Source organism: Pollachius pollachius, assembly GCF_949987615.1.
Source record: "Pollachius pollachius genome assembly, chromosome: 18".
NCBI lineage: Eukaryota > Metazoa > Chordata > Actinopteri > Gadiformes > Gadidae > Pollachius > Pollachius pollachius.
This window is the reverse complement of record NC_136951.1, coordinates 10,730,986-10,757,603: the sequence shown is the minus strand read 5'-3', so window position 1 is coordinate 10,757,603 and position 26,618 is coordinate 10,730,986. Positions and strand designations below refer to the sequence as shown.

At 45.6% G+C, this 26,618-nt stretch overlaps 2 protein-coding genes across 3 annotated transcripts in view; both read right to left on the bottom strand.

The window, feature by feature from the left end:
- Positions 1-4: 4 nt before the first annotated feature.
- marveld2a (MARVEL domain containing 2a) lies at positions 5-7,923 on the bottom strand. 2 transcript variants are annotated; one of them, XM_079756249.1, is made up of 9 exons: positions 7,877-7,923; positions 7,227-7,283; positions 5,273-6,271; positions 4,378-4,598; positions 4,135-4,170; positions 3,530-3,687; positions 2,326-2,497; positions 2,163-2,213; positions 5-1,935 (listed from the first exon to the last, which is right to left on the bottom strand). In XM_079756249.1, exons 3-9 carry the CDS (start codon positions 6,252-6,254, stop codon positions 1,819-1,821), a joined length of 1,737 nt encoding a protein of 578 aa, XP_079612375.1. In that variant the 5' UTR covers positions 6,255-6,271; positions 7,227-7,283; positions 7,877-7,923; the 3' UTR covers positions 5-1,818. The 2 variants fall into 2 exon arrangements, with proteins under 2 accessions (XP_079612375.1, XP_079612374.1); XM_079756248.1 differs by having other exon boundaries at positions 7,194-7,283; positions 7,877-7,918.
- A 613-nt stretch (positions 7,924-8,536) lies between these two features.
- Positions 8,537-26,618, bottom strand: part of pi4kaa (phosphatidylinositol 4-kinase, catalytic, alpha a) — a 34,137-nt gene continuing 16,055 nt past the window's right edge. The window contains exons 25-54 of the mRNA XM_079755681.1: positions 26,469-26,593; positions 26,167-26,248; positions 25,970-26,053; positions 25,494-25,583; positions 25,102-25,221; positions 24,599-24,691; positions 24,361-24,517; positions 23,905-24,032; positions 23,377-23,535; positions 22,754-22,905; positions 22,241-22,348; positions 21,727-21,854; positions 19,870-20,025; positions 19,482-19,561; positions 19,101-19,300; positions 18,811-18,898; positions 18,172-18,339; positions 17,501-17,554; positions 16,910-17,030; positions 16,303-16,432; positions 15,939-16,009; positions 15,526-15,598; positions 15,026-15,206; positions 13,909-14,013; positions 13,575-13,700; positions 12,791-12,911; positions 11,730-11,889; positions 11,194-11,283; positions 10,787-10,870; positions 8,537-10,653 (exon numbers count right to left, since the gene is read on the bottom strand). Of these exons, the coding sequence (XP_079611807.1) occupies positions 10,602-10,653; positions 10,787-10,870; positions 11,194-11,283; positions 11,730-11,889; positions 12,791-12,911; positions 13,575-13,700; positions 13,909-14,013; positions 15,026-15,206; positions 15,526-15,598; positions 15,939-16,009; positions 16,303-16,432; positions 16,910-17,030; positions 17,501-17,554; positions 18,172-18,339; positions 18,811-18,898; positions 19,101-19,300; positions 19,482-19,561; positions 19,870-20,025; positions 21,727-21,854; positions 22,241-22,348; positions 22,754-22,905; positions 23,377-23,535; positions 23,905-24,032; positions 24,361-24,517; positions 24,599-24,691; positions 25,102-25,221; positions 25,494-25,583; positions 25,970-26,053; positions 26,167-26,248; positions 26,469-26,593 (3,486 nt within the window). The 3' untranslated portion in view covers positions 8,537-10,601. The remainder of the gene's footprint in view (positions 10,654-10,786; positions 10,871-11,193; positions 11,284-11,729; positions 11,890-12,790; positions 12,912-13,574; positions 13,701-13,908; positions 14,014-15,025; positions 15,207-15,525; positions 15,599-15,938; positions 16,010-16,302; positions 16,433-16,909; positions 17,031-17,500; positions 17,555-18,171; positions 18,340-18,810; positions 18,899-19,100; positions 19,301-19,481; positions 19,562-19,869; positions 20,026-21,726; positions 21,855-22,240; positions 22,349-22,753; positions 22,906-23,376; positions 23,536-23,904; positions 24,033-24,360; positions 24,518-24,598; positions 24,692-25,101; positions 25,222-25,493; positions 25,584-25,969; positions 26,054-26,166; positions 26,249-26,468; positions 26,594-26,618) is intronic.

Genomic DNA, 26,618 nt, shown 5'->3' with positions numbered 1-26,618 from the left:
TACATCTCTAAAATTATTTATTTTTTAAAAGAGTTGAACTTTAAAATACACATTTGAAACCTTTTGGGCGAAGCAGATTTTAAAGTGTAAATAAGTCATGTCCAACTGTTAGTTTAATAGGACAATCCCTGTCAAAAAGTGCATAAATAAGCCTGTATTAGGAGACACAAAATGCACCAACACTCACCAAGGGTACACAACATAATGCAATTAATTCCAACTGATCATCAACAAACAAAAGAAGCACTTAAATGGTTTGCAAACTGTTTTGATTTGGAAATAGATCAAAAGGTCCAAAATTCATGTAATGTCAAAACAGTGGTTCAGATGGAAGGCAAAATGAACAAAATAAACAGTGTATTATCAGGGCAGTCAGAAGCACTTCTAGCAATAATTGGGACTATCATTGACATCACATGAAATGGCAGAACCAAGTAAGCATGTGAGAAATACAAACCAAAATACATAGTAAACACACACACACACAAATATATCAAAATTTAATCTTTCATGCTAATGTCATCCACAAAAGCAACCAAACTGTCTAGTACACCAGGAGAGCTTGGAATGAGGGAAATTAAGGAACGAACCGAAGGAATTGCAGCATTAAGGGTTACAGGGTCGCACAGCAGTCGGTTCAGGAATGTCTCTTGGATCCCCTTTGGTTAATTTGCTTTGCAGTGTTCTCACTCTAATTTCTACAGCATAATTAAAACATTCACATTGGATTCCAGCATCATTTATGAAATGAGAGGGGAAGCTTGCTACGATAACAAAATAATAGGTCCCCATGTGGTGCATGCATTGTAATCGTAGCATATTCAGACCATTTTAGGTATTAACAGTTAAAACTCTCAAAATCTCAGTGCTTGCATTTTTGTCAGTCGTCCTCTGAATAGCAAATGACAAAAGCTCAGTGCCATAGACCTCCATTGTCGTCCAAAAAGAGCCATTAAAGAGTCAATCGTTTGCGCCTGTGTGGGCTGTTGATTTGCCAGGTGTGTGGCTCATCAGGTGTTCATCAGGTGTTCACGTGTGTAAATACACGCCCACAGAGTGGACTGTAGCAAGTGATAGGCTGATGTACCTATCAATCATCTAGTCGGTCACTACCACTTTTGATGTGCTAACTGCTAACTGACATCCCATTTGGGGTTAGAATCAGGTCCCTTTAACACAGGTCACGAAGCAACAGCCCAGATCTTTAACATTCTGTCACGTATCTTTGGGCTAACAATAGCAGTCTACAGCACTACAGCGCCAATCTGCCGACCATTAGACAAGAGGAAAACGCTTGCCAGCCAGCAATTTAAACAAAACTATTACAACACAAAAAGTACATTACAACCGTGTCCTTTTAAAGTCCTTGTTCCGATAGGTAGGTCCACTTTCACTGTGGCCTACAGTAAAACATCACACCCTTAAAACCTGTTCAAAGGCATCTTTAGGCAGCCCGTTCCCAGGTATTTTAACAGCAACCACCAATTACACACCCAACAAGTTCTGTTCAACGCTTGGTTGGTATTTTGATCACATCCTCCAATCAAAAGCATGTTGTTTTTGTCATTTGGGTGGGGTTTCAAACGTAGCTGTTAAAAACAAGTTCTCGTTGACGTTTTGTGTAGTGTTTCAACTGTAGTCGTAGACCGTCCAAACTATAAATACGTTCTCGTTGACATTTTGCGTAGTGTTTCAACTGTAGTCGTAGACCGTCCAAACTATAAACACGTTCTAGTTCATGTTTTCCGTAGTGTTTCAATTGAACTCTTAGATCGTCCGTACTGAAAACACCTTCTAGTTCACGCTCTGGGTGGTGTTTTAGTAGCCGTCGTTCCATTCCATGACCTTGTCGTACTCCTGGATCTTCAGCTTGATGTGAGCCAGTTTGTTCTTAAGGTAGTCGCACCTCTCCTTCTTCTCCAGGAACGTCGGGTCCTGGCCCCGGGAAAAAACAAAACGTAAAAACCACCAGATGTTAGGAAACGGTTTCCTTTTAGGATAAAGATGTCGTGTGCTTAGTGGGGAAAAAGGAAGTGATTTTTACGACAAAGATGTTAGCAGCCCATTTCCCCATAATCATGTAGAAGTTCTTCAAAATACTTTGGGTTGAAATGGTTTAAATCAAGAAGTTAAGAGGATCAAAGAAAAAGTAAATAACATACATTTTTCTTCTTCTTGTAATCCTGAAGAATTCTGTTGATGCGATCCAACTCCTGGAAAAAGATAGAATTTAAACAGGAATTCTAGTTCTTTAAGAATTGACAAACAAACAAACAAACTGAAAAAGAGCAGAAAAAGGAAAGGAGTCGGGCTGCATCCAATCACCATCTGGCTGCTGGGTTGCTGGGGCAACGTGCGCATCATGGCGTCCATCTCGTCAAACCTCTTGAGCGCGGCCTGCACCTCGGCGTGCAGCTCCTTGTACTCGGCGTACTGGTCGTTGAACACGGCGCGGTACTGGTCCCGCTCCTCGTCTGCACGGATGGTCGGGTACTTCCTGTAAGGCCCACCAATGAACACGCTTTAACCCTCACGTACCCTGGCCGCTGACCAATCACCAGAGAGGGGGAGGACGAACCCACCAATGAACACGCTTTAACCCTCATGTACCCCTGGCCGCTGACCAATCACCAGAGAGGGGGAGGACGAACCCACCAATGAACACGCTTTAACCCTCATGTACCCCCGGCCGCTGACCAATCACCAGAGAGGGGGAGGACGAACCCACCAATGAACATGCTTTAACCCTCACGTACCCCCGGCCGCTGATCAATCACCAGAGAGGGGGAGGACGAACGATGTGGGACAGGATTGTGATGTCGTTTAAGGGGCCGCTTATGTGATTGGTCGAAGATTACCTAAGGTTCAGTTTACTCTGCAGAGCTGAATGCGGAGCGTACAGCTGCCACTGTTCAAACAAGCGTGTGTGTGTGTGTGTTAAGAGTGAGTGTGTGTGTCAGGCGAACATGACAAATAAACAACCTATCGCTTAGACAAGCCACGATAAGACACACCCTACTTTATTGTTTTTATTTATAAACTAGATTGCATGTCAATACACATTGGACTTTCAGTGTGATATACGAAGTACTTTGCAATGCAAATCCACCGCTCGTATAGTTGGATTTGCGTGAGGTTGCAATTCAATTGGCTTTTGGTGACCGACAGCACAGAGAAAGATACACACAAGAATACATTCTACTATAAAGGAGAGGGGCCCTATTTTACCCCACTTGTGACATAACAAGTGGGGCTGTCCATTCAGCCTGCAGATTGATAGAGTCGAGCCTCACAGATTGTGATGTCACATGTCACATCTCACAAATGGGTACATTTTGAAATGACTATAATGGCTAACATTACATGACACATGGTGGTGAAATAGGGTCCCTTTAAGACAAGTATAACCAACATGGTATGTTCATGTTTGTACTTCCATTTCGGAGAGGTGGGGCGGGGGGGGGGTAAAGGTAAAGGGCCCCTTTTGGACAGATAAACAACATGTGTGTGTGTGTGCACCGGTACTCACGCGATGTAGTCGGGCATGATGACGGGCTTGGGGATGTGTCCGGACGGGATGGCCCCCTGCAGGATCTGGGGGGGCCCTTGGCGTGGCCCCGCCAGGATGGGCACCACGGTACTCTCAGAGACCTGCACCTGGGGCTTGGTCGCGGACAGGGGCACCGTCTGACGGGGGAGGCAGACCAACCGTATGAACCAACAACCTGCCCAATGCAGCACACCGTGTTGACTGGAGGATGAATGACACTCGGGGAGGGAAGTGACCAGGTTTATAGTGATGATCTGCCTATAGATTATTGACTTTTAGGCGATGGGTCGTGTGTGGAAATGTGGTTAAAGGTGACATATTATGCTGCCAGGTGTGAGTGTGATTAGCCGTTACAAGCAGTTTTGAAACCTTTTCGACATCTCAAGTGTGCGTGTCCACCTAGATGTGTGCTGGATAGATTTGCTGTAGCCACTGGGTAGGATGGCAGAATCAGTTTACATTGGACCTTTGTAGAGGGATGTGCCACTACATTTTGTCCTAAAGTATAATGTTAAAAATATTATTTTTTTTCATGGATTTCTGTGTTGCCCTTAACTGAAAACCAAAATACAAAGAATGCTTACCAAGGCATGGGCATCAACCACCTCAGCTGCCTGCATCTATCAAGTCGTCAAGCAAAATAAAAGTCTCATTGCATATAATATCATAGTACTTAGGCACCATGTCCACTGATAGACCAGCACCTGACAGACATGAGTCAGTTAGTGAACCGCGAGTACACACATTGAGAGCATCAGTAGGGGGACCCCGGTGGGAACCGGGCCCCTGACCCCTGGCTGATGTTCTGACGAGGGAGGGGGTCTCACCTGGACGCCGTACTTCTCGCGGTACAGCCGCGCCGCCTCGTGGCGCCACAGCTTCAGACAGACCAAGGCGCCGATCAGGTAGAGCAGCATGGTGAGGAACAGGAAGATGATGGCGGCCGTCTGGCCCGCCTCCGTCCGGCAGAAGGCCCCGTTGATGGAGTTGCTGAACATCGGGTTGGAGCAGAGCCCCCCGCGGGTGGTGTCCCGGACGTAGATGATCGCTGCGGGACAGAAGGAATCATAGGAGCTCTTGATTCTTCATGGCGTCCTGTTTTAACCCCAGAACTGAGGGTGATCAGCCGTCACTAGGCCTTTTGGGATGAATCCGTTTGTGACATCACAAGTGGCCGTGCTCGTCCAGAGTCACTCAGAACTACTCAGGTCCTATTGGGTAAAATCCACTGACTCATGGACGTTCATTTACATAGCACCCTTCAAACCCAAAGGGAAATGTACAGTGCTTGTTTACACAGGCAGGGAACAATTGTAAAAATAAAAACCATTAAGTAAACATTAATACACAATAAAATAAAACAGTATAAGAAGAAGGTCAACCGCACGATAGGGCTGCGCAATTCATCTAATTTTGATCGTGATTTCAATTGTCGGGTCAAACGATCTCCAAACAATGAAAATATGTATATTTTTTTAGTATAAGTATATTTCTTTTATTCATTAAATGTTCTAAAAAACAATTAGCTGGATACAAATTTGTGCATTATTTCTATTTGAACAGTTTGTGTATTTTTTTAAGGGGGAATTTCAAAGTTCTCAGTTACAAAATGTTTTTCTGGAGAGAAATGCTGCATTAATGTAAAAAACAAACAAAAAAAAAAACCCTGATTTCAATATCGACCAAAATAATTGGGATTATGATGTTTCCCGCGCGACCCACCTGCGGTCATGTAGAGGACGGCCAGCGCCAGGTTGACGGTGAACTCGGTCAGCGGCCACCAGTGGGAGTCCAGCAGGATGGTGCGGTAGTACATGGTCATCCCCAGCACCAGCATGATGACCGTCACCAGCCAGGCCAGCCCCGCCACCACCAGCACAAAGGGGGTCTTGGGCCCGGTGTAGTAGCCGCCGCCGCCGCCGCCGTAGCCGCCGTAGCCGCCGTACACGCCCCCTGCTCCGGTGCCGTAGCTCCCCCCGGGCGAGGAGTAGCCGAACATGTTGAACCACTCGTTGTCCTTGTGCACGTAGGCGCACACGCAGGCGAACACGGCCGCGCCCAGCAGCAGCTCCACGCAGCCCAGGATCCTCAGCAGCCCCGCCCAGGACTTCATGTAGGCGTAGCGCTGGTGGTACTCCTCCACGCGCTCGCTGTAGGTCATCCCCGTGTGGTGCGTCTGGCCCGACAGAGAGCCGCGCGCGTCCAGGAGCTCCTTGCGCGAGTTGTAGCTGCTGGCCGCCCCCGAGCCGCCGTACGGGTCGCGGTAGGACCCGGGCACGGGGGAGTGGGGCGGCGAGCAGCGCACGCCCTCGCTCGGGTTGTTGTTGTTGTTGGAGGAGGAGGAGGAGGAGGAGGCGGGGGCAGACATGGGCCAGGCCCTGCTGCTGCCGCTGCCCCGCGAGAAGAAGCTCTTCCAGGAGTCTGGCACGAAGCGATGGACGGGTTTGAGGTCGATGTCCAGGGCCGGGTCGGGGGGGTCCAGGTCGCCCTCGCCGTCGTCCCCTCGGGGGCCGACGGCGGGCTGGTGGGGCAGGGGCGGCGGGGGGAGGGGGTCGGCACTGGCGGCGAGGGGCGGGGAGGTCTGGCGGTCCCTCAGGGGTCCGGGGGGGTAGCAGCGGGGCAGGGTGTCTCGGGGGACGGAGTCGTACCGGTGCGGCTGGCTAGATGGCTCAGCGCGGCGTTGGAAGGCTGCACCATGTGACATGAGGAAGATGATGGGCCCTGAGGGAGCAGGCGCGCACACGCACACGCACACACGCACACGCACACGCACACACACACACACACACACACACACACACACACCCGCGCGCACAGTGAGTGCAACATTGTTATGTTTCAAAATGCTCTTCATGCTTGAGTAAGTGCTGAGAAGGCTTTTGAAGCAGCTGTCCTAACCAGAACTGACCAGCAGGGGGGTTCAAAGGTAATGCAGGCTGAGCGACAAAACATATCGATTTATACATGGCAATAAGCTAATATGAAATATATGTACGCACACACTGAGGCCCTGAACTAAGTGTATAAGTGTAGAGGCTGCTTAGTGATGCCGAGCCTTTTTGTCCATTTAAGTTTGGTCTTTGAAGATTTGTGTTTATGTGCTTGTGTGGGTAATGATTGCCTACTACAATTGTAGTAGTCAGGCTCATTAGTAATACAGTGATTAGATCCGTTCCTTTGATGTATACATGTTGAGCTGTGGACCATTCGGCAGGTAGGGGTTTGGGGACAGAGTTGTGTAATGACAGTGAGGCAGGGATCAGAACTATAACATTATAATCTAGCGTTCATGCAACATCCCGCAATTACCCTAAAAGACACGATTATGTCAGTTCAAGTTGTCAACGACACCCGAGTGATATTCATGCAAGGGTGAAGGGTATGTAGACCTGACCCGCTAACCATATCAATACACCAGAGAAAGGACTTTTATCCAGGGTCAAACCATGCGACACCCAAACATGCAAAGTAAAAACTATATTTTTGTGCCACTTAAAATAATAGTAATAGTGTTTATAATTGTAAATCAGTTTGAATATCTTTGGGAAGTAGCACAAAAATACATTTTGACAAAGCCCTTTCCCTTTTCCAATGAACTTCGGTTTGTTGACATAGAATATAAAAAAACATTCCGCTTGCATACCTCTTTCGTACGCAGTCACTCAACACGACTTACATGGGCTTGCAGATCAGATTGCAAACCTTGCATGAAAATAGTGCTTTCTGGAGTCACCTGTAACGAAAAACACCAAAAACAATGTGGGTGCTGGACGCGTTTGGTTTACTTCCTTATGAATATTCATCGTATGGGCATTTTTGGTATACGGGTATTGAATTACCATCACGACAGTGTCATTACATTTTGATGGATACCTTCAGTCGTATAATAATGGATGCATAATAACACGGCTTCTTATACTTTTATGCCTGTAACTTCAAAGAAGCTTCGGGTAACGTTACAACCTGTAACTCGCTTAGAGAGTGTCGAGACAATAGTCTGGCTGTTAGGGCAAATGGGAGAATGGAAATGAACAATTAGAGACGAAATTTAAGTCAAATGTGTTTATTTAGCTAGAGAATCGTCCCCAACCGCAGCGGACAGTGGTTGTTTATTCCTCTCTGTTGTTAACCTGCGCCCTGCGGCCAGACGTTAGCTCCGCGAAACCCAAACTTTACTCGAACATTTCCTCACAAAGTTTGCTACTTAACATTTTGTGAAAGGTGAGTTGGAGACGGGCAACAACATCTACCTTCATGTAAAAACCCACATGGCACTTTCAACGAGTATAATCTAGGTATTTTTAAAAGCAGTCGCGTAGTGCATACCTTATTTCCTTGGTTGTCCTCCCTGTCGTTCCCTCATTTCAGAGGCGAAACCGCGCACAGGTTCCCAGAGGGGGCGGATCCAAGGAACTGCCCATCCCGATGACGTCACCCAGCGACCGTAAGTAGAAACTCACATGGTGCGAGCCGCAGTCCAGTAGTACAAACCTATTACGGTACAGACGAGATCGAAACTTGGATTTACATATAAAAAAACATTTCCGCAGATAACGACACCGCTATTTATAGCACAGTGGGTAGAAAAAGTTCTCACGTCCTCAAACAAGTGGCAGAAATGTTGTGAGTACTGGAACTATCAATTAATCCAAGAAATGAACCTTGCCCCCCTATACTTAATCAAAACCATTCAGTACTTGAAATGCATGAATGACCGATGGACTTGACTCAAAACCGAAACACAAAATGTAATACATAACAACAAGCACTGTTTATTTCAATTATTTTATTCAGATTATGAAATCATTACTTTTGAATTGCCCCATCAAGGCAACGCCCTAAAACATGAAGATTTACAGTATATATGCTTGGTGTAATGTTTGAGTAATGTTTACCCAGCTTCATCATACAGAAAAGGCTTAAAGGATGTTGCAGAATGTAAAGTTTGATATGATAACTACTGATGCCATGGCATCAAACACATTTAGTTTCTAAACGCAAAAAATCATTAAATTAAAAAAATCACAGAATGACAGACTCTCGAGACAACATAGATACAGACAACATAGAGATAAATGGTCATTTATTTACTGGAACACCATAGACACAGAGCACGCGTGCGTGCTCGCACACACACACACACACACACACACACACACACACACACACACACACACACACACACACACACAGTGCAAGCACATTATACACAGACACACATAATGACTTCATAATGTCAATCTTTGCAAGACAAAATATGCCAGTGGTAGACATTAGGGACAGTGAATGTATTTTGAAAAGGTAGTATTTGAATAACAGATAGAAAACAAAATCAGCTCAGCCACGATCACGGCAGGGGATACAGTCCAGGTTTAGAAAGCTCAAGTCCTCCACGTGTTATTGCTCCAGCCGTGTACTGATTTCACTCATCAGTTGCAAATTCTGGCTTGGTTCTTATCACCAAATCCAGATGGATCCCGGTGGAATTTCGACATTAATGAACCTGGAAGTTCCACCTTGAGTTACAGCAATAGCAGTTTCCTCAAACCCTCCTTCAAATTGCTTCAGAGGACTTTATAAACGTATTTTCTTTTTAAACATTGGTCCTCATATTCTAGCGTTCCTAACAACACATATACCAATTTAGACATATAAAACCAAACAGTATTTTTTTTACATATTGTTTGTAAACACATAAATATCATTACACACTCAGATTGCATAAGGTCATTTTGACTCAATATAACTATCAGTCTATTTAGATCGAGAAAAAAGGTACATGGCTTTAAGGTTATAGTCATCATCTTCATCAATATCAGGGTACGTAACAAACAAAAAAACATAGGTTGATAATCACAAACAAATGACTGTAGTAGTACAACTAAACTATCCCATAGCATAGTCAAGATGAGGAAAACACTCCACTCTGAGCGGTCAGAGGAATGTTTCAAATCCCAGGTTTTACCCAGACGAGTTGGGCAGACGGACGCAGTCTGTACCGGAGAGAGGTTCTTCCAACAAAACCGTCTGTTTTGAAATGTGCAGATTTGAAATACAGAGCATATTCTGGGCTTGAGCACCACAGTCCTTGGTAACGGATGTGAGCCAAGAATCTGGTCTGACCTCACCATTTTCATACTGGTGAAGCTAGTGTTGTACTGGTTTACATCCTAAACTCTCACTATATGACTTATACAACCTAATACAACTAACTAGGATAGCATAGATGCGTATTTGAACTGCAAGAAACTCTTATAAAGTAATGATAGTATATGCAATAATACTTGTTGATTTACATATAATGCACCTTCACACATTTAAACAATTCAATAGTTTCAGATTGTTTTGGTCTCTGTTTGAGTCCTATAGGTCAACTGTCAATTACAGCTTTTGATCAGAAAGGGAAAGAACTCAATGAAATACTGAAGACGATAAAGTGCATACGCGTGGATACAGCTAAAGTGAATAATTGACCAGGGTTAATGACGAGTGAGTTCTATAAGCATTGCTCCTCCAATTGTGAACCATTGATGTTGTGCCATCATAGTTCCCACTGGGTCACACCAAAGCGTCGACAGCAAACACGTTTAAAAAGATGCATCGTTACCCGTTTGTTGCGGCATTGGTAAACAGAGAAAGGTCTTAATCCCCAATATAGGAAAAACATGTATATTATTACATAAAGTATTGACGTTATTCTTCAATACATAGGGATAATTGTCACGGTTGAAACATTTAGCAATATCCCACTTGTTTAATGAAACGTCTGACGGACGAAGGTGAGGAGAGAGGGCTGAACAAAGTCCAAACAACGAGCTAAGACACAAGTTAGCTAAGAAGACAAATAAAATTGGGTTTCAATAAAACTTGAAGAGTAGAATCGTCCGTGAGCTGTGAGCAGGACGGCTGTAGTGTGTATTTGTGTGTGTGTGTGTGTGTGTGTGTGTGTGTGTGTGTGTGTGTGTGTGTGTGTGTGTGTGTGTGTGTGTGTGTGTGTGTCTGCGACTAGTGATCTCTGTGGTGGGGTTCCCAGGACCCAAGCTGAGGTTATTCAGTAGGGGATCTGGTTCTGGTAATACTGGAGCATGTCGTAGGTCTTGCTCCTGGTGAAGACGACACAAAACACATGCAGCTGTGAGCAGAGATCATGGACTCTCCATCGCTAGCAGCCAGCCCACTATTGTCAAAATAATAAACAGTCAAAGTGTCTTAATAGTCTTTTGTGTCCATTCTTACCTGCTGCTCAGGAAACAACTTTGGATGATTTTGATGATGTAAGCTGCAGCCTCTTTCTCACTCATCTGGGGGTTAAAACGGCCTCTGGAAATGGAAACGTTTACAGCAACTTGTTTTAACATTCAGAAGAATTAGATCAAAATGTACTAACTAACACAACAAAGGACTAATACATCATTTTCCAAAACTGATGAAAATGAAACTCCAGCTACAGATACAGAAAAAAAGCCAAACATCTTCACTTTTACCCTACACGGCTAGAATACTTTATTGCTTCACTTTGACCCTAGCTAGAACACAGCTAGTACACTCAGTCCTTCACTTTTACCCTAAGTAAAACACAGCTAGTACCATTAGTGTTTAACTTTGACCCTAAGTAGTACACCTCTAGTACACTTAGTGCTCACTTCAGTAGTTTGATGGTCTGTCCCCTGAAACAAGGCAGGCCAGTGTCCAACATCAGTGTTACCAGGGAAACCACGGCATCCATGTAGGGTCTGTGGGGGGTCACGGAGAGGTCACAGTAAGACAGGAGTCACGAAGGACTCAAACTACAGGTCCCCAAAGCCCTCACCTTAGTGTTTGGTCAATCTATCAGTTAACACCCCAGTCCTTGCACAAAATCATCCTTTTTGGTAGGTTGTATAACTAAGCCCCACTATAAAACCTGTTCTACTTAAAAAGTAACAAGTTAGATACAATAATTAAACCGAAGTGCAACATTTGTATACAACAGAATTTCAGCAAAACCAATACCTGATGAGATAAGGTAAACATTTTTTATGTAGTGGAGTATTAATTTCCCGTTAAAGGTTTCTCAAGTGAAGAACAAGAAGCTTAACCCTGAGCTACTACTGTACTTCATTAGCATACAGAAGGCCCAGCACTCAGGCTTAAGTGTCGAGATTGCTCGTGTGGCACATCCCCTTCGCTCGCTCCTCACCTGACGGCCAGGTAGCCCCGGACACACATCTCCATGAACCACTTGAAGGGCGTTGCCTCCATCTTGCCCCCCATGATCATCACCATCTCGTCGGTCAGCTTGATGTCGGGCTCCCAGCCCAGGTTCCCCCCGGGGGAGCTCTCGAACATGAAGCCAAAGTCTGCAGCACAACACAGAACACAGTCAGCCTCCACGGGCACTCTGTATAAACATGTTTCTTACACGGCTCTTCTTAATGCTGTAGAATGCTCTTTCCACTTGAATGGGCCTTCCCAACTTTCTGCGGTCAATTATTTTTGCTACTTACATATTCTATACATAATGAGTCTGGGGGATGGCCAATCAGGGCACAATATCACTGGAAGTTTCCTCCATGAACTAAATATAATAATTAGGACACGATAACATCGCAACTCATACAGTGCGTGTACTATGAAATGGATGTTCAATTGTATGAACATTGTCTCAGACTTCCTGTTAGATTTCTCTAAAATCAAACATAAACAAAGCAGAACAGAGAACAATATAAATAGCAACCCGAGCCGCAGGAAGAAAAGAAAAAATCACATCACATAATATGGGAAACGTTGGCTTCCCCACACAGTGATCTGGCTACAGCCCAGCCCCATTCACTGACCAGGACTATAGTTGGTTAAGATAGCAGTATGTAAGGCCCTATCACATCCTCCTTAAGGGCACAGTTATGGTGACACTGTAATTCAACAGCTTTTATTCATTACAGTAACATTTGTCACTGTAAACATCTGCAACTGCCTTGTTAAGTAGATAACAACGTAAAACGTTTATCAAACAACATATAATAAAAATGTATATTCAAAAACGACACTTCAAAAACGACCTGTAAGTATATGCTCCTATTCTGGCCGTTCTCTGGCCATATAACTAAAGTTGGTAAAGCCATCAAGCCAATAACAAACATAACGCAAGACCAAAATACTTCCCCTGTGGCGTTACCCCTTGTATATAACACAATTTATATATTTATCTTTGTTGCAAATAGATGACTACTTAGCGTCACCACGCTAAGTAGCGAATGGTACCTATGTGGATGAGGTGTCCCTTGCTGTCCAGCATGATGTTGCCGTTGTGCCGGTCCTTGATCTGCAGTAGGAACAGTAGGAGGCTGTAGGCCGCCATGCTGCGGATGAAGTTGTACCGGGCCTGATGGGAGAGAGAGAGAGGGGGAGAGAGGGGGAGAGGGTGAGAGGGGGAGAGGGAGAGAGGGGGAGAGGGAGAGAGGGGGAGGGGGAGGGAGAGAGGGGGAGAAGGAGAGAGGGAGAGGGAGAGAGGGAGAGAGGGGGAGGCACTTGAGGTGACATGTTGACATTCAATACATCAATACATACAATGCACATACATATTATTATAACAACAACATGATGGCCGTAAAACTGCAAAGGAAGGTAAAGGATTGGAGAAGTGCATTCTGTGGTCGTTTAGTAAGGCCTAGATGTTTGACACGCAACGTTTCAGGAAGTAAATTTCTTTCTCTGCTGTAAGAATTGTCAGCATTTTAAATTCATATAGAATATCAAATGAGGCCTTTGTAACAACACACTTTGTCAGTGTCCGACCAGCTGGAAGGAGTTGATGGGTGGACTGTCGAATCAACTGGCAGGGCTCGAGATGACCTGTCCATCATCCTATATTTGAGGGGACACTGCCACTTGTGGGAGGGTCTTGTGGGAAATATTTTGAAATCCCTTATATTAGCCCATCAACAGCAGATGGTAAAATAGGGGCCCTTTATGTCTTCAGATGTTTAGGTCATTTTAAATGCCCTTATATGGTAGGAATTGTGCAACAGAGAGCTGTAGTCCCCACCTTCTGGAAGGCCAGGGTGGACTCGTCCCCGTACTGGTTCCTGAAGTAGTCGTACATCCCGAAGTCTGTCTGCCGGCCCAGCTGGTCCCGGGACTTACAGTCGGGGATGCACTCGATCACGCCACACTGGGGACAACAGAAGACAAACAAATACACAGACAAATAAACAAAAAGACAGACAGTTAAAGGAGAACCTAACCCCCTGACACCGCTTTAAAGAAGTGCCTCCAGGTTGTGGTTTATTTTGTAACCCTGTCAGCTGATAAGAAGTCATGCATGCAAACGAAAAGACAGGAGGTTAGAGCCTATTTTTGTTTTTGTTGTTGTTGTTTACCCCCGGGGCGGTGGCCACCACTCTGTAGGGGAACACGAAGAGGTCCAGGCCCACCAGCTGGAAGATGTTCTTGAACAGGCCGATGATCTGCAGAGCCAACATGTCCTGCAGCGGGAGCACGCCGTCACAAACAAGGAGAGCGTCAGGGCAGCTGGAAGACTCTCAGGGATAGTGATGGTGATGGTGATGGTGATGGTGATGGTGATGGTGATGGTGATGATGGTGATAGTGATAGTGATAGTGATGGTGATGGTGAGAGTGAGAGTGAGAGTGAGAGTGATGGTGATGGTGATGGTGATGGTGATGGTGATGGTGATGGTGATGGTGATGGTGATGGTGAGAGTGATAGTGATAGTGATAGTGATGGTGATGGTGATGGTGATAGTGATGATGGTGAGAGTGATGGTGATGGTGATGGTGAGAGTGATGGTGATGGTGATGGTGAGAGTTATGGTGATGGTGATGGTGATACTGATGGTGATGGTGATGGTGATGGTGATAGTGATGATGGTGAGAGTGATGGTGATGGTGAGAGTGATGGTGATGGTGATAGTGATAGTGATGATGGTGAGAGTGATGGTGATGGTGATGGTGATGGTGATAGTGATGATAGTGAGAGTGATGGTGATGGTGAGAGTGATGGTGATAGTGATAGTGATAGTGATAGTGATAGTGAGAGTGATGGTGAGAGTGATGATGGTGATAGTGATAGTGAATGAAGGAGTCGGCACACATCTATAGTGGATTAACTGTGGCCATTTTTGCTAGAGAAGCGCTTAATAAAACGATCAGGGAGCTACATAGTGCTGTTTAGCATAATGTAGTGTAGCATGGTGTAGCTTAGCATAGTGGAGCGCTTAATCAATCCATCAAACCTTTATTTATCACGGGAGGCTGTTTAAAGGAGCCAGGTACAGTAAACAAGCAACAATACAGTAAACATAGATCAAAATGTACTAACTAACACAACAAAGGACTAATATATATATATAAAATACGCAAAATGCAAAGCAAAAATAAATCAATAAGCTGTACACATGATAATAATGACAATGAGAATATTACACTATGAATAAAAAGGAAGCCTAGCCTAGCCCAGCACAGCGTAGCATCCTACCTGTCTACAGTCGTCTCCCACTTTAAAGATGGCGGCCTGCCAGCAGATCCGGCGCGCTACGTCCGAGCCCTCGTCTCCCTCGTCTGGGGAGTCGGTGGGGCAGCGGAGCCCCTCCTTCTCCAGCTCGCTCACCCCGTAGCGCTTCACCTTGAACTTGGCCAGGTAGGGCGCCTTGGCAGCACTGGGGAGGACACACGCCACAGAGAACAGAACATGTTGTACACACAGGAATCGTATGCAAACGGTGACGAAAAAATGAACGTAAAAAAAATGAGGTTAAACAAGGCAGGATCATCTGAGTGGCCAGGATGTTCCTCCTACCTGAGAGGTACTGGGTTCAATCCCCAATGTCTGCTACCTAGCTACCTACCTGCATCCTAGAGCAAGATGCCCTACCCCCCACCTACTCCTTAATGACATTAAGGAGTAGGTGGGGGGTAGGGCAAATAAAGCTAAATAGTACAAATCAATTTGGAATACAAACAGCTGCTGTGTGTTACCTCTGCATCGGCGTCCCAGACTTGTAGTCAATGTCCAGAACTATAGCTTCAGGGTTACTGGGTAGGTAACAGCCTGTAGACGACAACAAACACATACAGTCATAAATAGATCAATAAATACATTCATAAATATATAAATAAATACATCAATACATACATACAATCATAAATACATCAATACATACATACAATCATAAATACATTCATAAAAACATCAATAAATACATACAATCATAAATACATAAATAATTACATCTATACATACATTCATAAATACATAATACATATATAAATAAGTACATGAAATCAATCAATCATGCAAATCAAGGAATACTTGAACATGTCACAAAGCAAACACGTGAATGGATAAGTGTTGGATTTATCGGGAGGTTGACGAGGGTACGGTTGATTACCTGGCTGGACCTTAATGTCTGACAGGGCTTTGAGGCAAGCCCTCTTCCTCTCCTCTCCCTTTGGAATGGGCCTGAGGTCGAGGCAGGTGAGAAAGACGAAGATGAGAAGCCTGAAGCAGACACCGCTGAGGTGCATGGTGTTAAGAGTACCCTAGCACTAAGGTCAAATACTAAGAACAGATAGAGTACTCCCCATAGATAAAATACTACACACAGAAACCAAATACAACTTTACACGTGTCCATAGAAAGCCTATTCGGTGAAAATTAAAACCACTGGAATGCATTACATGATCTTATGCACCCCCCTTGATCAATTTCTACTAATTTAAATGTGTTTGTATTGTTGCCATAACAATACTAACTTGATGAGGGCGGAGACGTTGGTAATCTTGTTGAAGAAGTCAAACTCCCGCTGGTAGAAGTCCTTGGCTGGACCGGACAGAGAGCCCGTGATCTCCTCCACCATCTCCTCTAGCAGCTCCCCTATGTCGGCTGCACGGACGGAGGTGTATCGTAATGGGGGAGGGGGGGGGGGGGGGTGTAATGGGTTTACTGGGCTAACAACACTAACACAAATGCTAACCATGCTAAAGGTGCTGACCATGCCAATAGGATGTGCTGTAGCAGGGCGTACGCGTGTGTGGGGCAGAGGAAGAGATGATGGATACTACCTATAAAAGTATGTATTTCTTTTTTTTAAGGTAAAAATAAATGTTTTAAGGGTATGGAACATACTATATAACATGAGGAGGCATTTCAATGCATCTGAAGAATTCCATGGTTTGAATTTCAAAATCACAGGGAAAGCAAATATAAACAAGAAGAAAATGACAATAAATGCCCTAATGCAATAACTAATCTTTGTTAATACAATACATTTGATAGGATCGGAAAAAATGACATAAAGGGGAGCCCATCCATGCTGGTGTGTGCATCACCAGAACATCTGAAGCTAGGTCCGCAGCTTACGGTCTTTGTGGTGCGCCTCTTCGTCCAGGTAGATGTTGGTCTTCATGTTCCAGATGAACTGGTGGGCGAGCAGCTGGGAGGTCTGGGCCGCCCACAGGATGTACTCCCTCACGTAGCCCATCTGGGAGGGACAGAGGGTCCCAGCCCCGTCAGTACCTCTCAATGCTCAGAGCCCATGTCAGGGTCAACGGGCTCACCATGCTAACTGACAGAGCCAAGAGCTGGGATATGGAGTTGTCTGCTATGGCTGAAGCTTCACCCTTCTGTTGGCCATAATAATGTATGAAATAAAATATTTGTGTTCTATACGTGATGATTAAGTAATGACAAATCATGGCAAATGACCATCTCCCTGGAGCCCAAAATGCTTTGACTCATTAAGAGGAAAAATATGAAAACGTATATATTTGTGTATTATTATAAAAAAGTTAAATAGTCACAGAAAACCAATTGATTGCTAAAATACAATAATTTTGATAAGCTGTAAATAGTTTTAATCAGTTTTCTGTCAATTGACAAACCCACGAATTGGCCCCCATCGAAGCCCTACACAACTGCTAACAGCAGGGAGGGGTCTGGCTAGTACTGCACCTTGTCGTAGCGGAGGGCCTGCACGATCTGGGGGATGTAGAACAGGATGGCGTCCTGGAGTCCAAAAACAACAAAATCACGTTCAAAAGCCGTCTGACAATGATGATACCACGTTATTATCCTCCTTGAAACTCTGCAACATGCACATCTGTTGTGGAATAATTAATTGTAATGTTTATACAAAATATCGACAAATTATATAAACCTTGTTCACATCATCACGAATCAATCATAAAGGCCTTTGTAGTCTGGCACTAAGGCCACGCCGAGCTAAAGACTTCTTTGTATTGTAAAATTCCTTTAACCGCCTTGCAGCCTTGCAGATGTATCCTTCTTCTTAGTCTAATGCAAGTCACTTTGTTACTCCCGCCATGAGCCCCTCACCTATGTTTCCTTTGTATTTACTACCCACGATGTCAAAGTTTGTACTGAATGTATGTTTGGTAACTTTACTGCCTGTATCTTCCCAGGATCATGCTCTTAAATTCAATTCAATATTTTGTGTAAATAAAATATAATTATTCTTCATCAACGTCCTAACCCTTTGTGTTGAACACTATTGGTGTCACAAACAATCATCTCCATTTTGATCGATTACACTCCGCCACTCTGACATCAGAAGAAGAAGGGTGGGCAGGGGGGGGGGGGGGCCCAGCCAGTGGACGCCTCACCGGGGGGAAGGAGCGCAGCACCTTGACGCCGTACTGGGCCGTGAGCGGGTGGGGGGGGTACATGGAGGAGAAGTAGGAGAGGCCGGTGGGGGGGTCGGCCGGCGCCCAGCACAGGATGTGGCTGAGCTCGGGGGAGTCGGCGTCGATGGTGTGCCAGGTCACCAGGAACTAGAGAGAGAGAGAGAGAGAGAGAGAGAGAGAGAGAGAGAGAGAGAGAGAGAGAGAGAGAGAGAGAGAGAGAGAGAGAGAGAGAGAGAGAGAGAGAGAGAGAGAGAGAGAGAGGCGCGGGGGGGGGGGGGGGTGGGGGTTGGAGACAAACAGGCAGGGGTCAGCTACCGCCATACAGCGTTATGATGAATCTGTCTGATCAGGGCCTCATCTAGTATAGGAGACAGAGGTCTACAAGCACAGTGGTGAATGAGATCGGCCTGCTTTTGTCTAACATATTGGTGTTCAATATTTGTGAAGCTGTCTGTGGTATTCTTATTTGATAATATTAATTCATCAATGAATACAAATGTGTATACAGCGCGCAATACTCAATGTTGTCTGGATGGGCTCGTAGTTCTATCTCTTGCTCCCCCTCCAGACAGGTGTGTGTGAGTGGTCCTGGAGCTCCAGGCCAGTGGGACGGCTCACCTTGACCGCCTCAGGGACGTCACTGACCGCCCCGGGGTCCAACCTCACTAGCCGGGTCACCTCCGCTACGATTGCCTCGTTCTTAAACCTGGGGATACAACTCATGTTTTGCTATGTGCGATTTAATGGGAGAGAGTAGAGAGCGAGAGCGAAAGACACAGACAGACAGACAAACAGACAGACAGACAGACAGACAGAGATTGCGAGAGAGAGCGCGAGAGGGAGTGTGAGAGAGAGAGCGATAGAAAAAGTCAAAGAGACAGCGATACAGAGGACCAGCGACGGTCTACCTGGGGGGCAGCTGCATGGCCAGGTAGGGCGCGATGCCCCAGGCCAGGTTGACGTTGTCCTTCCACTGCTTCTCCGTCAGGCTGATGTACTTGGACCTCCAGTTGGCGATGCTGGTCTCCAGGGACTGCTCCGTGGAGATGGCCAGCTCCTGGGTGGACAGCGGGTTGTACCACGTGGTCAGCCGCTCGATCTCACTGGCCTGAGGGGGTGGGAGGTGAGGGAGACGGAGGGAGACAAAGGGGGGGGAGACGATGTTCGATAAAGAAGGAGAAGAAGATGCATACATGCATCAGGTATACCGTTTATTTGAGATTGGAACACATGAGAGATTTGGTTTCTGGTGGAAGCAAGGGAGAGTGGGTGTGCTTCCGGATGCTCACCAGCAGGGCGAGCAGCAGCGTTCTGCGCTTCATGTAGTACTTGTGCAGCTGGGTCCCTCGGTTGCTCTTCTTGGACATGCCTAAGAGAGGAAGCCGGAGGGGTTGAAACAAGATCTCCATACAAATAGTTTCTTCAAATGTCTTTTGGTGTACAGAGAAAGCCGTTTGGAGCAAGGACTGCATATTAAAGGGAGAATAACAACGTGGTGTCCCACAAGGCTCTACACTCAGTCCCCAATAGTTTGTACAGCATCTTTTTTTATTTGAATATTTTTGCATTGACTCCATTCACTGTTTTCTCTGCCTGACATGCAGGTCACTTTGTTTAAAACCCTCTGCCCAATAACCAAATGACGATCAACTCAAACGTTAACATGTGCTAGCGTACCGGACTTCTTGGAGGCGGTGGACATGCCGCTGGACAGAGGGTAGGAGTTGATCCAGCCCTGGCCGCTCGCCTGGGAGCGGGCGCTGGAGTCCGCGTTGCTCCGGAGGTCCGGGGCGTTCATCACCGATAGGCTGTTCATGGACGGGTCCTGATTGTCTGGTAGCACGCACACACAGACACAGCGATTAAGAGCGGGCCGGGAGGACAAACTGAAAGGCCTACTCTTTGTCTCATAGACTGAATTTCCAGTTAAGCAGTGATGAAGTATTCTGAATTTGAATTAACACTGTAAATGTGCCTATAAGGAACTGCTGGTACTGTTCGTGTCTCCTATTCCTACATATCCATTTAAAGATATGATCTTTTTCAATGACATGAAAGATCTCTAGTTCTGAATGGAGCAGAATCAATATTGCCCTATAAGCATTATAAAGTGTTGCATATAATCGTGTTAGAATGGTGTCAAACACATACTAAATAAAGTAAGCAGTTTTAGTAGCAGATTGCTTGAAAGAATATAATATCTTCTACCCAATGTTTTCTAGCCAAAACCAGTGAATCCCACATGTGAGTAAAACCAAACACAGACACAGATACAAACATCCAACAGATCACATGGTAAAAATGATGCACATTGATGGGTGTTTGATGATCGGGTGAAGGGGAAGATTACTGAGAGCTCAATGAGTTGCATCCACGAGTCAGGCTTTTTTTTGCTTCTTTTTCTTTAGACGGTCATGCAGTTTTAAAGGATGGCTCAATGTGACACAGGGTCATGGGTTGGAGACGTAGGGTCAATCCTGAACCACAGATACAAAGACCTTCACAAGAGAAGGCTTGTGGATGAAGTTCATCTGGTATCTGTGGTCCGAGGGACTCTTCTACCTCGAACAGGGAGTTGTGTAATGAGAATGGAGAGGAGGTTGCTTGTCGTTGGATCATCTTCATCATCAACGGAAGTAGATCCATCAGTAGTGTCTGAAACATCTTCCTCTGCCTTCGTCTTCGTTGTCCTCTTCTTTAGGGCAGGCAAGGGGGAGGTGAGAGCGGGGTGAAGCGTGCAGACGCGATGATGACCATACATGTAGCGCGGTGACAAATTCATGCTTATCCTCATGGCCGGGGGAGGGAAGAGCGAGAGTGAGAGAGAGAGTAACAGAGATAGAGAGCAACAGAGAGAGAGAGAGAGAGAGAGAGAGAGAGAGAGAGAGAGAGAGAGTCGAAAGTCAAACTGATGCCTTCAATTTAGATCCTGGTCTCTTAGCACCAAATGTTTGATAATTTTAATTAGTTTTCCTTATAATTGTATTTACTTTGTGACATATGCATTGTTTCATTTGTTGATTTACTGTCTAGTGTACTGCTCTGACTGGTCTGATCTTTAGTTTCAAGTGCTTGTTTTATTTTATTTGCTTTGTGTAAAGCCCTTTGGAGGAGCACACATAAGAAAGGAAATGCAATGCTATAATAAAACCCTCTGGAGAAGAGACAGAATGAGAGTAAAGAGAGATAGGAGAGAACCAGACAGCAAAAGCAAGTTGAGGAAAATAAAATATACACATCAAAAAAGTAAAATCCGAACAATAAAAAAAACGAGGCCAGTGAGGATAACGGCGGAGAATTTGAGTTGGCGGCAGCAAAAATGAAAAAATAAAAAAATGATGAAAAAATACAAAAAATGATGAAAAATATGAAGAAAAATAAAACACCATCATGCCCTTGCAGCAGGCGAGTGGCAGCCGGTCTTTACCGCGGTAAGCTTACTTAGGAGGGAAATCGGAGAGGTGCTGGACACGATTAGCGATCCGAATATCCCGGCAGAGAGGCTGCTCTGCGCGGGCGTGGTGCAGAGCTCACCGGGGGGCACCAGGTGGCACGCGGCCAGGTACTTCTTGTCCGAGAGGATGCTGGCGTAGAAGCGCGTCATGATGCTGATGTCCTCCCGCAGGTGCTTGTCCCCCTGGGTGGGGAACTTAGGGGCAACGCTGGGGACGAGGGGGGGGGGGGGTAAGTTCAAGGGTCAGTATGGAACGGGAATTGTGTGATTGGACAAATGTACAAGTAATGACGTTTGTATGAGAATGACTCAGAAAATGGACTTTGTTGAGAGGTCTGAAAGGGATTAGCAATTACTAAAATTGTTTGTTCCGATATTGTGATTGGGCTCATTCCTCACTATAAACAGATTAACTATTCAAAGAATATTCTGTGGAGCCTACTGTATGGTAAAGTAAATAATAATAATAACGCAATTTCCGAGGGTAACACTTTGTACTTTGATTTAGCGGGCGGAAATGTCAATGGAGAAGAGAAATACGTCAGTGTTTCAGAAAAACAATCCATGTGTGTGTTCAGTTATTGGTGTCAATACCTGAAGTAATCAAACGCTGTGGAGTAGATCTTCTCACGGAGCACGTTCCTGATTGTGGTGTTGGTGACCACGTCCGAGTGGAGCAGAGCCAGTCCCAGCGTTAGCAGCCTGCGGGACATTAGTTATTACAGAGAAAAATTTAGACTATAATTTTAAAAAAATTATAATTTTGAAAAATGGTAAAAGCATACAATTACTATTACTATACAATTACTCATTATTAATAATTTAGCAGACCCCTTTGTCCAAGGTGATGTCACTGAACTCTTAACCCACAGGAGTTGTGGGTGAGGGCATCTTGCTCAAGGATACCAAAATGTAGGCTATGACTCTTTGAACTGCAATATCCTGCCCCACACGTCACCTAATATATAAACTATACAAGCTGAAGAAAGAAATGATCATAAACACATAAAAGCCAAAATATTGACAAAATCAAGGAAAAACAACTGTGTGCACGGGTGCGTGTGTGTGAATCTATGTGTGTTTGTATGTATGTATGGGTGTGTGTACCTGAAGCGGGATCCGATGGCGGCCACGTGGCGGTTCAGGCTGCTCTTGTTCCCGCCCACGTTGAGAGACAGTGAGCGCTGGAGGAGACTGCCGAAGATCTCCACCTGATCCGCACTCGAGTACTTTGCTATCTCAAACCGCTGCACTAGGAACTACGAAGGAGAAGGAATGTGAGGCACCTCGTCTATTGAGGCCGTGTTGCGTTTCCTACGTCCTCCCGCCATCGCTTGTTCACTACGCCCTTGATGAGATTAACACTTAGTGGATGAGCTGAGCTGCTTCGTTTAGGTCATTAAAGACGATGACGACGGCTGAAGATCTCAACCAATTGCAACCTTCGGACAACCTGCCTTATGGGTGCGGGTCTGACTGACTTCATGTGCAGGAAGTGATTCTATCCTCTGTCCGAAGCCACTTCGATGGCTGCTTTATGCTTCTTAGCTTACTACATATTGGGTTAATGGGAACAAACGACAATCAAGGAATACATCTGGAGATTCAGGAAGCAAGGAGTGAGTGTAAAGGCTGTGGAATGACCATTGGAATACAGCAGATTGTGTCTCAGTGCATCTTCTAGGTGGAATGATCACCGAGACCCACACATTCACTCTGTGGGAGTTTACCTCAATCCAGATGTGGTGTGGAGTGACATCAGGGGGGCAGGGGACAGGCTGGCTCTCCTCGGAGGCAGCCAGGGGGTCTGCCTCCACCTTGGCGTCTGAGAACAAGCCCATCTTCAGCTCCACTGTCATCTGCCACGCCCCCGCCATCTCACGCATGAACTACACAGCAACACACAGACAGAGAGAGGGGGGATGGACAATATTAGGGACAGGAATCGGGCAGGGACCTCATGATATGATGTTACAACGATTTCTAAGTGCCAAAACGATCAATATAGATTCTGTACCATTTTGGATAATATATAACGATTTTCTTCCCCAATCAATATCTCTAAAACTTTACTTGTTACTTTAGAGGACCACTTCTTTTTACCACAAGGTGTGATGGTTTTTATAAGCAATTTCAAAATCAATACACTTGTGATATCACAAATGGGTGTCAGCGACGACGCAAGATGGATAGATCCGGCCTCACTCTTTAAAATACAGAAGGGGGTCAAGTAAAACACTAAAAGATGGTATCCCTACAGGAACTTCGATGCCGGTGCGCGCTGCCAGCAGCCACTCCCAGCAGGCGACGGCCGTCTCCATGCCGTGCTCGGTGAACATCCTGATGGGCGACCAGCAGAGATGGTGCAGGAGCTGGGGGTCAAAGTCTGGAGGGACGGTGCCCACAGCACACCACCCAACAAGAAAGGATCACCACAACATGAATATACATTGAACATGCATTGTTTGCATTTTGGTACAAAACACTGCGCGTCACTATGAATACATTTACATTTGTTTTAATTGTGAGGGTCCTTCACCGCCGTGAGTGTGTGCACTTGCGCACGGGTGGCCCCCAGTGGGAATTGAACCCTTCACACAAGCAGTACACCACGCTATAGCAGTTGAGCTGGAGAGGACCAATGATGACTTACAAATCTATTTAACAAAAACACCTAAACAAATTAACGGGAGGTAAAAAAACGGACGGAAAACCTTTGGTGGTGATGAGCAAGGCAGCGAGTTTGAACATGGCCTCTGTGAAGGCTTCAGGCTGCCCGCTGTCCAGCGCCTCCCCCATCAGCTTCACCATCAGCCGGCTGAGGTCCGAATGACCCCGCACCACCTGGGAGAAGTGGATCATCCCAGAGACCTGCGGGGAACAAGGGAACACAGAGGGTGAGAGGAGCGGGGTCAGCATGATGCATGCCTTTAGTAGTTGGTTGGCACTTACCTCTCCCGCGTATCTGTTCCTGAGGTTCAGAGAGGCCATGAAGTTAGAGTAGTCCTTCTTCACACAGGTGGGTCTTTCAGTGAGCTGGGTGGTCTATATGAACGAGGGGAGCAATAAAGGACCAGGCATCAGAGCAATGACACAGGTGAATAATGCATAATGAATAGAGAATAACATTCCGGTGTCACACAGGGCTATAGTCTCAGGATCCTGCCGTTCTAATTAGGGCAGACACCTTCTGGTCGGTTGTTAAATTTTGCTAGTCCGATCAAATTCTCCTTGTTTGTTGATTCTTCGACCAAATCGATTGGTCGAAAGAGGAGGTGGAATTTCAGTAGACCAAGATCTTCTTTGGTTTCCCTACTGCCCTAGTTCCTAGTGTTGAACAAGGTATGATCTTCTGCTACACTAATCAATTATATATATTTGTGTGACACAACTGAATACATACAGTAAATAAATAAAGGTTATCTTAGATTATTTTAATTCTAGGCATTACGCACCCCCAGTGTTGTGCTCTGTCTGTTGTAGCCAGCAAAGTGAAGGATACTCTCTGTGGCCATAGCGAGGCCTGTGTGCTGGGAGAGACCCGACACCCAGTTCTGGTGCTTGTTCAGATACTCCTAAAAAGAAGAAAAGATCCATCGGTTACAAAAGAAAAAAAAATCAAAAGGCATAGGATTTAAGCCCCACTTTAAACCCAATAGTTTGCAGGGTTAATTGTGGCATCCATACCCAGGTGAGTCACTAAAACACAACAAATTCCCAAAATCCTAGTAATAGGAGCATTAACAACTTTTAGTTCATGCATTTGCATTAAATGTTTGGACCGGAGCAGACTTGAAGCCTATACCAGCTGAAGGTGAAGCGGCTCTGATCAGAGCGGGGGGCGTACCTGCAGGTGGGACTTGGTGACGGACGGCGCCCATTTCATAGCTTCCTTGAGGATCTCCCCACAGCGTGCAGCAAAGTCCTTCACTATGCTCTACACACCAGACGTAAAGGTAGTATATACGTTTGAACTGATAAACACAAATCTTGTCTTTACACATTGCTTCTTCTCAATGAATGAGCAATTCTCGTGTATTTGACAATTAAATAAATGAGCCACGGGCCTTATTCACAAGGTGGCCATCTTGGTTCTAAACGTTTGCAGGGTGAGGGAACCGAACGCAGAATACATTTGTTCATCATGGCAACAAGATGGCCGCCATAGGTGAAAAACGCTCATTTGAATAGACAGTACTATCCAAAGCGTCGTACAATATAATGTACACACACACACATTCTTAGCATTGTTGGCCCTGGTGGGAATTGAACCCTGGCATTGTTAACGGCTTGCTCTGTTAGGCGAGAAATGGATCGAGTTACCTCTCTGGCCTCGTACGTATCCGGTACGGTGATCCTGTAGGGTGTGTCTGGGATATCGTAGTACGGTTGATCTTTATGAATGTCCTGCAGAGCAAAAAACACATCATGGGTGTCCACGTTAATGTCCGGTTTAAGCGGTCCATTGTGGCACTGAGAGGTGGAAGAAGAAAGACTGGTTGGTCATGAGTGGGACCTACTGCGCTGAGTGACAGGGACAGGGTCTGCAGGATGTCCAGCATGGTCCTCAGAACCCGCCCACTCCACAGCAAGTGAGGGAAACTAGGGAAGGAAGGAAGGAAGGAAGGAAGAAGGAAGGAAAGAGAGACAGAAAAAAGGAGAAGTAAGAGATAGACAGATAAATAGAGCAAGAAAAGAGAGTAGAAAGAGGCGCCGTTAGGACAAAGAACGAGAGGGAGAGAGATTAATTTAATTTCCCCAGAGCAGGTTTTCAGCACGGCCCGTGTTAAATAAGTGATTGCTGTATGACAGCGTGTCGTACGTCTCGGCGAGCCCAGACAGGTATTTGTCAGCCACCCTGCGGATCCTCTTGTGGATGTGGTTGAAGTTGACCAATAGGAACTGAGCGTGGCGCTCCAACTCCTCCTCGTGGCCTTTGGTTTTGGCCTGAAGAAGAAAACAACTCATACAT

Coding starts and splice junctions, on each gene's coding strand:
- marveld2a (XM_079756249.1), bottom strand. CDS start 6,254: ATGTCACATGGTGCAGCCTTCCAACGCCGCGCTGAGCCATCTAGCCAG. Junction 3,688..4,134: donor TGGTTGATGCCCATGCCTTG/GTAAGCATTCTT, acceptor CTCCCCCGTCAG/ACGGTGCCCCTGTCCGCGAC. Junction 2,214..2,325: donor AGCAACCCAGCAGCCAGATG/GTGATTGGATGC, acceptor ATCTTTTTCCAG/GAGTTGGATCGCATCAACAG.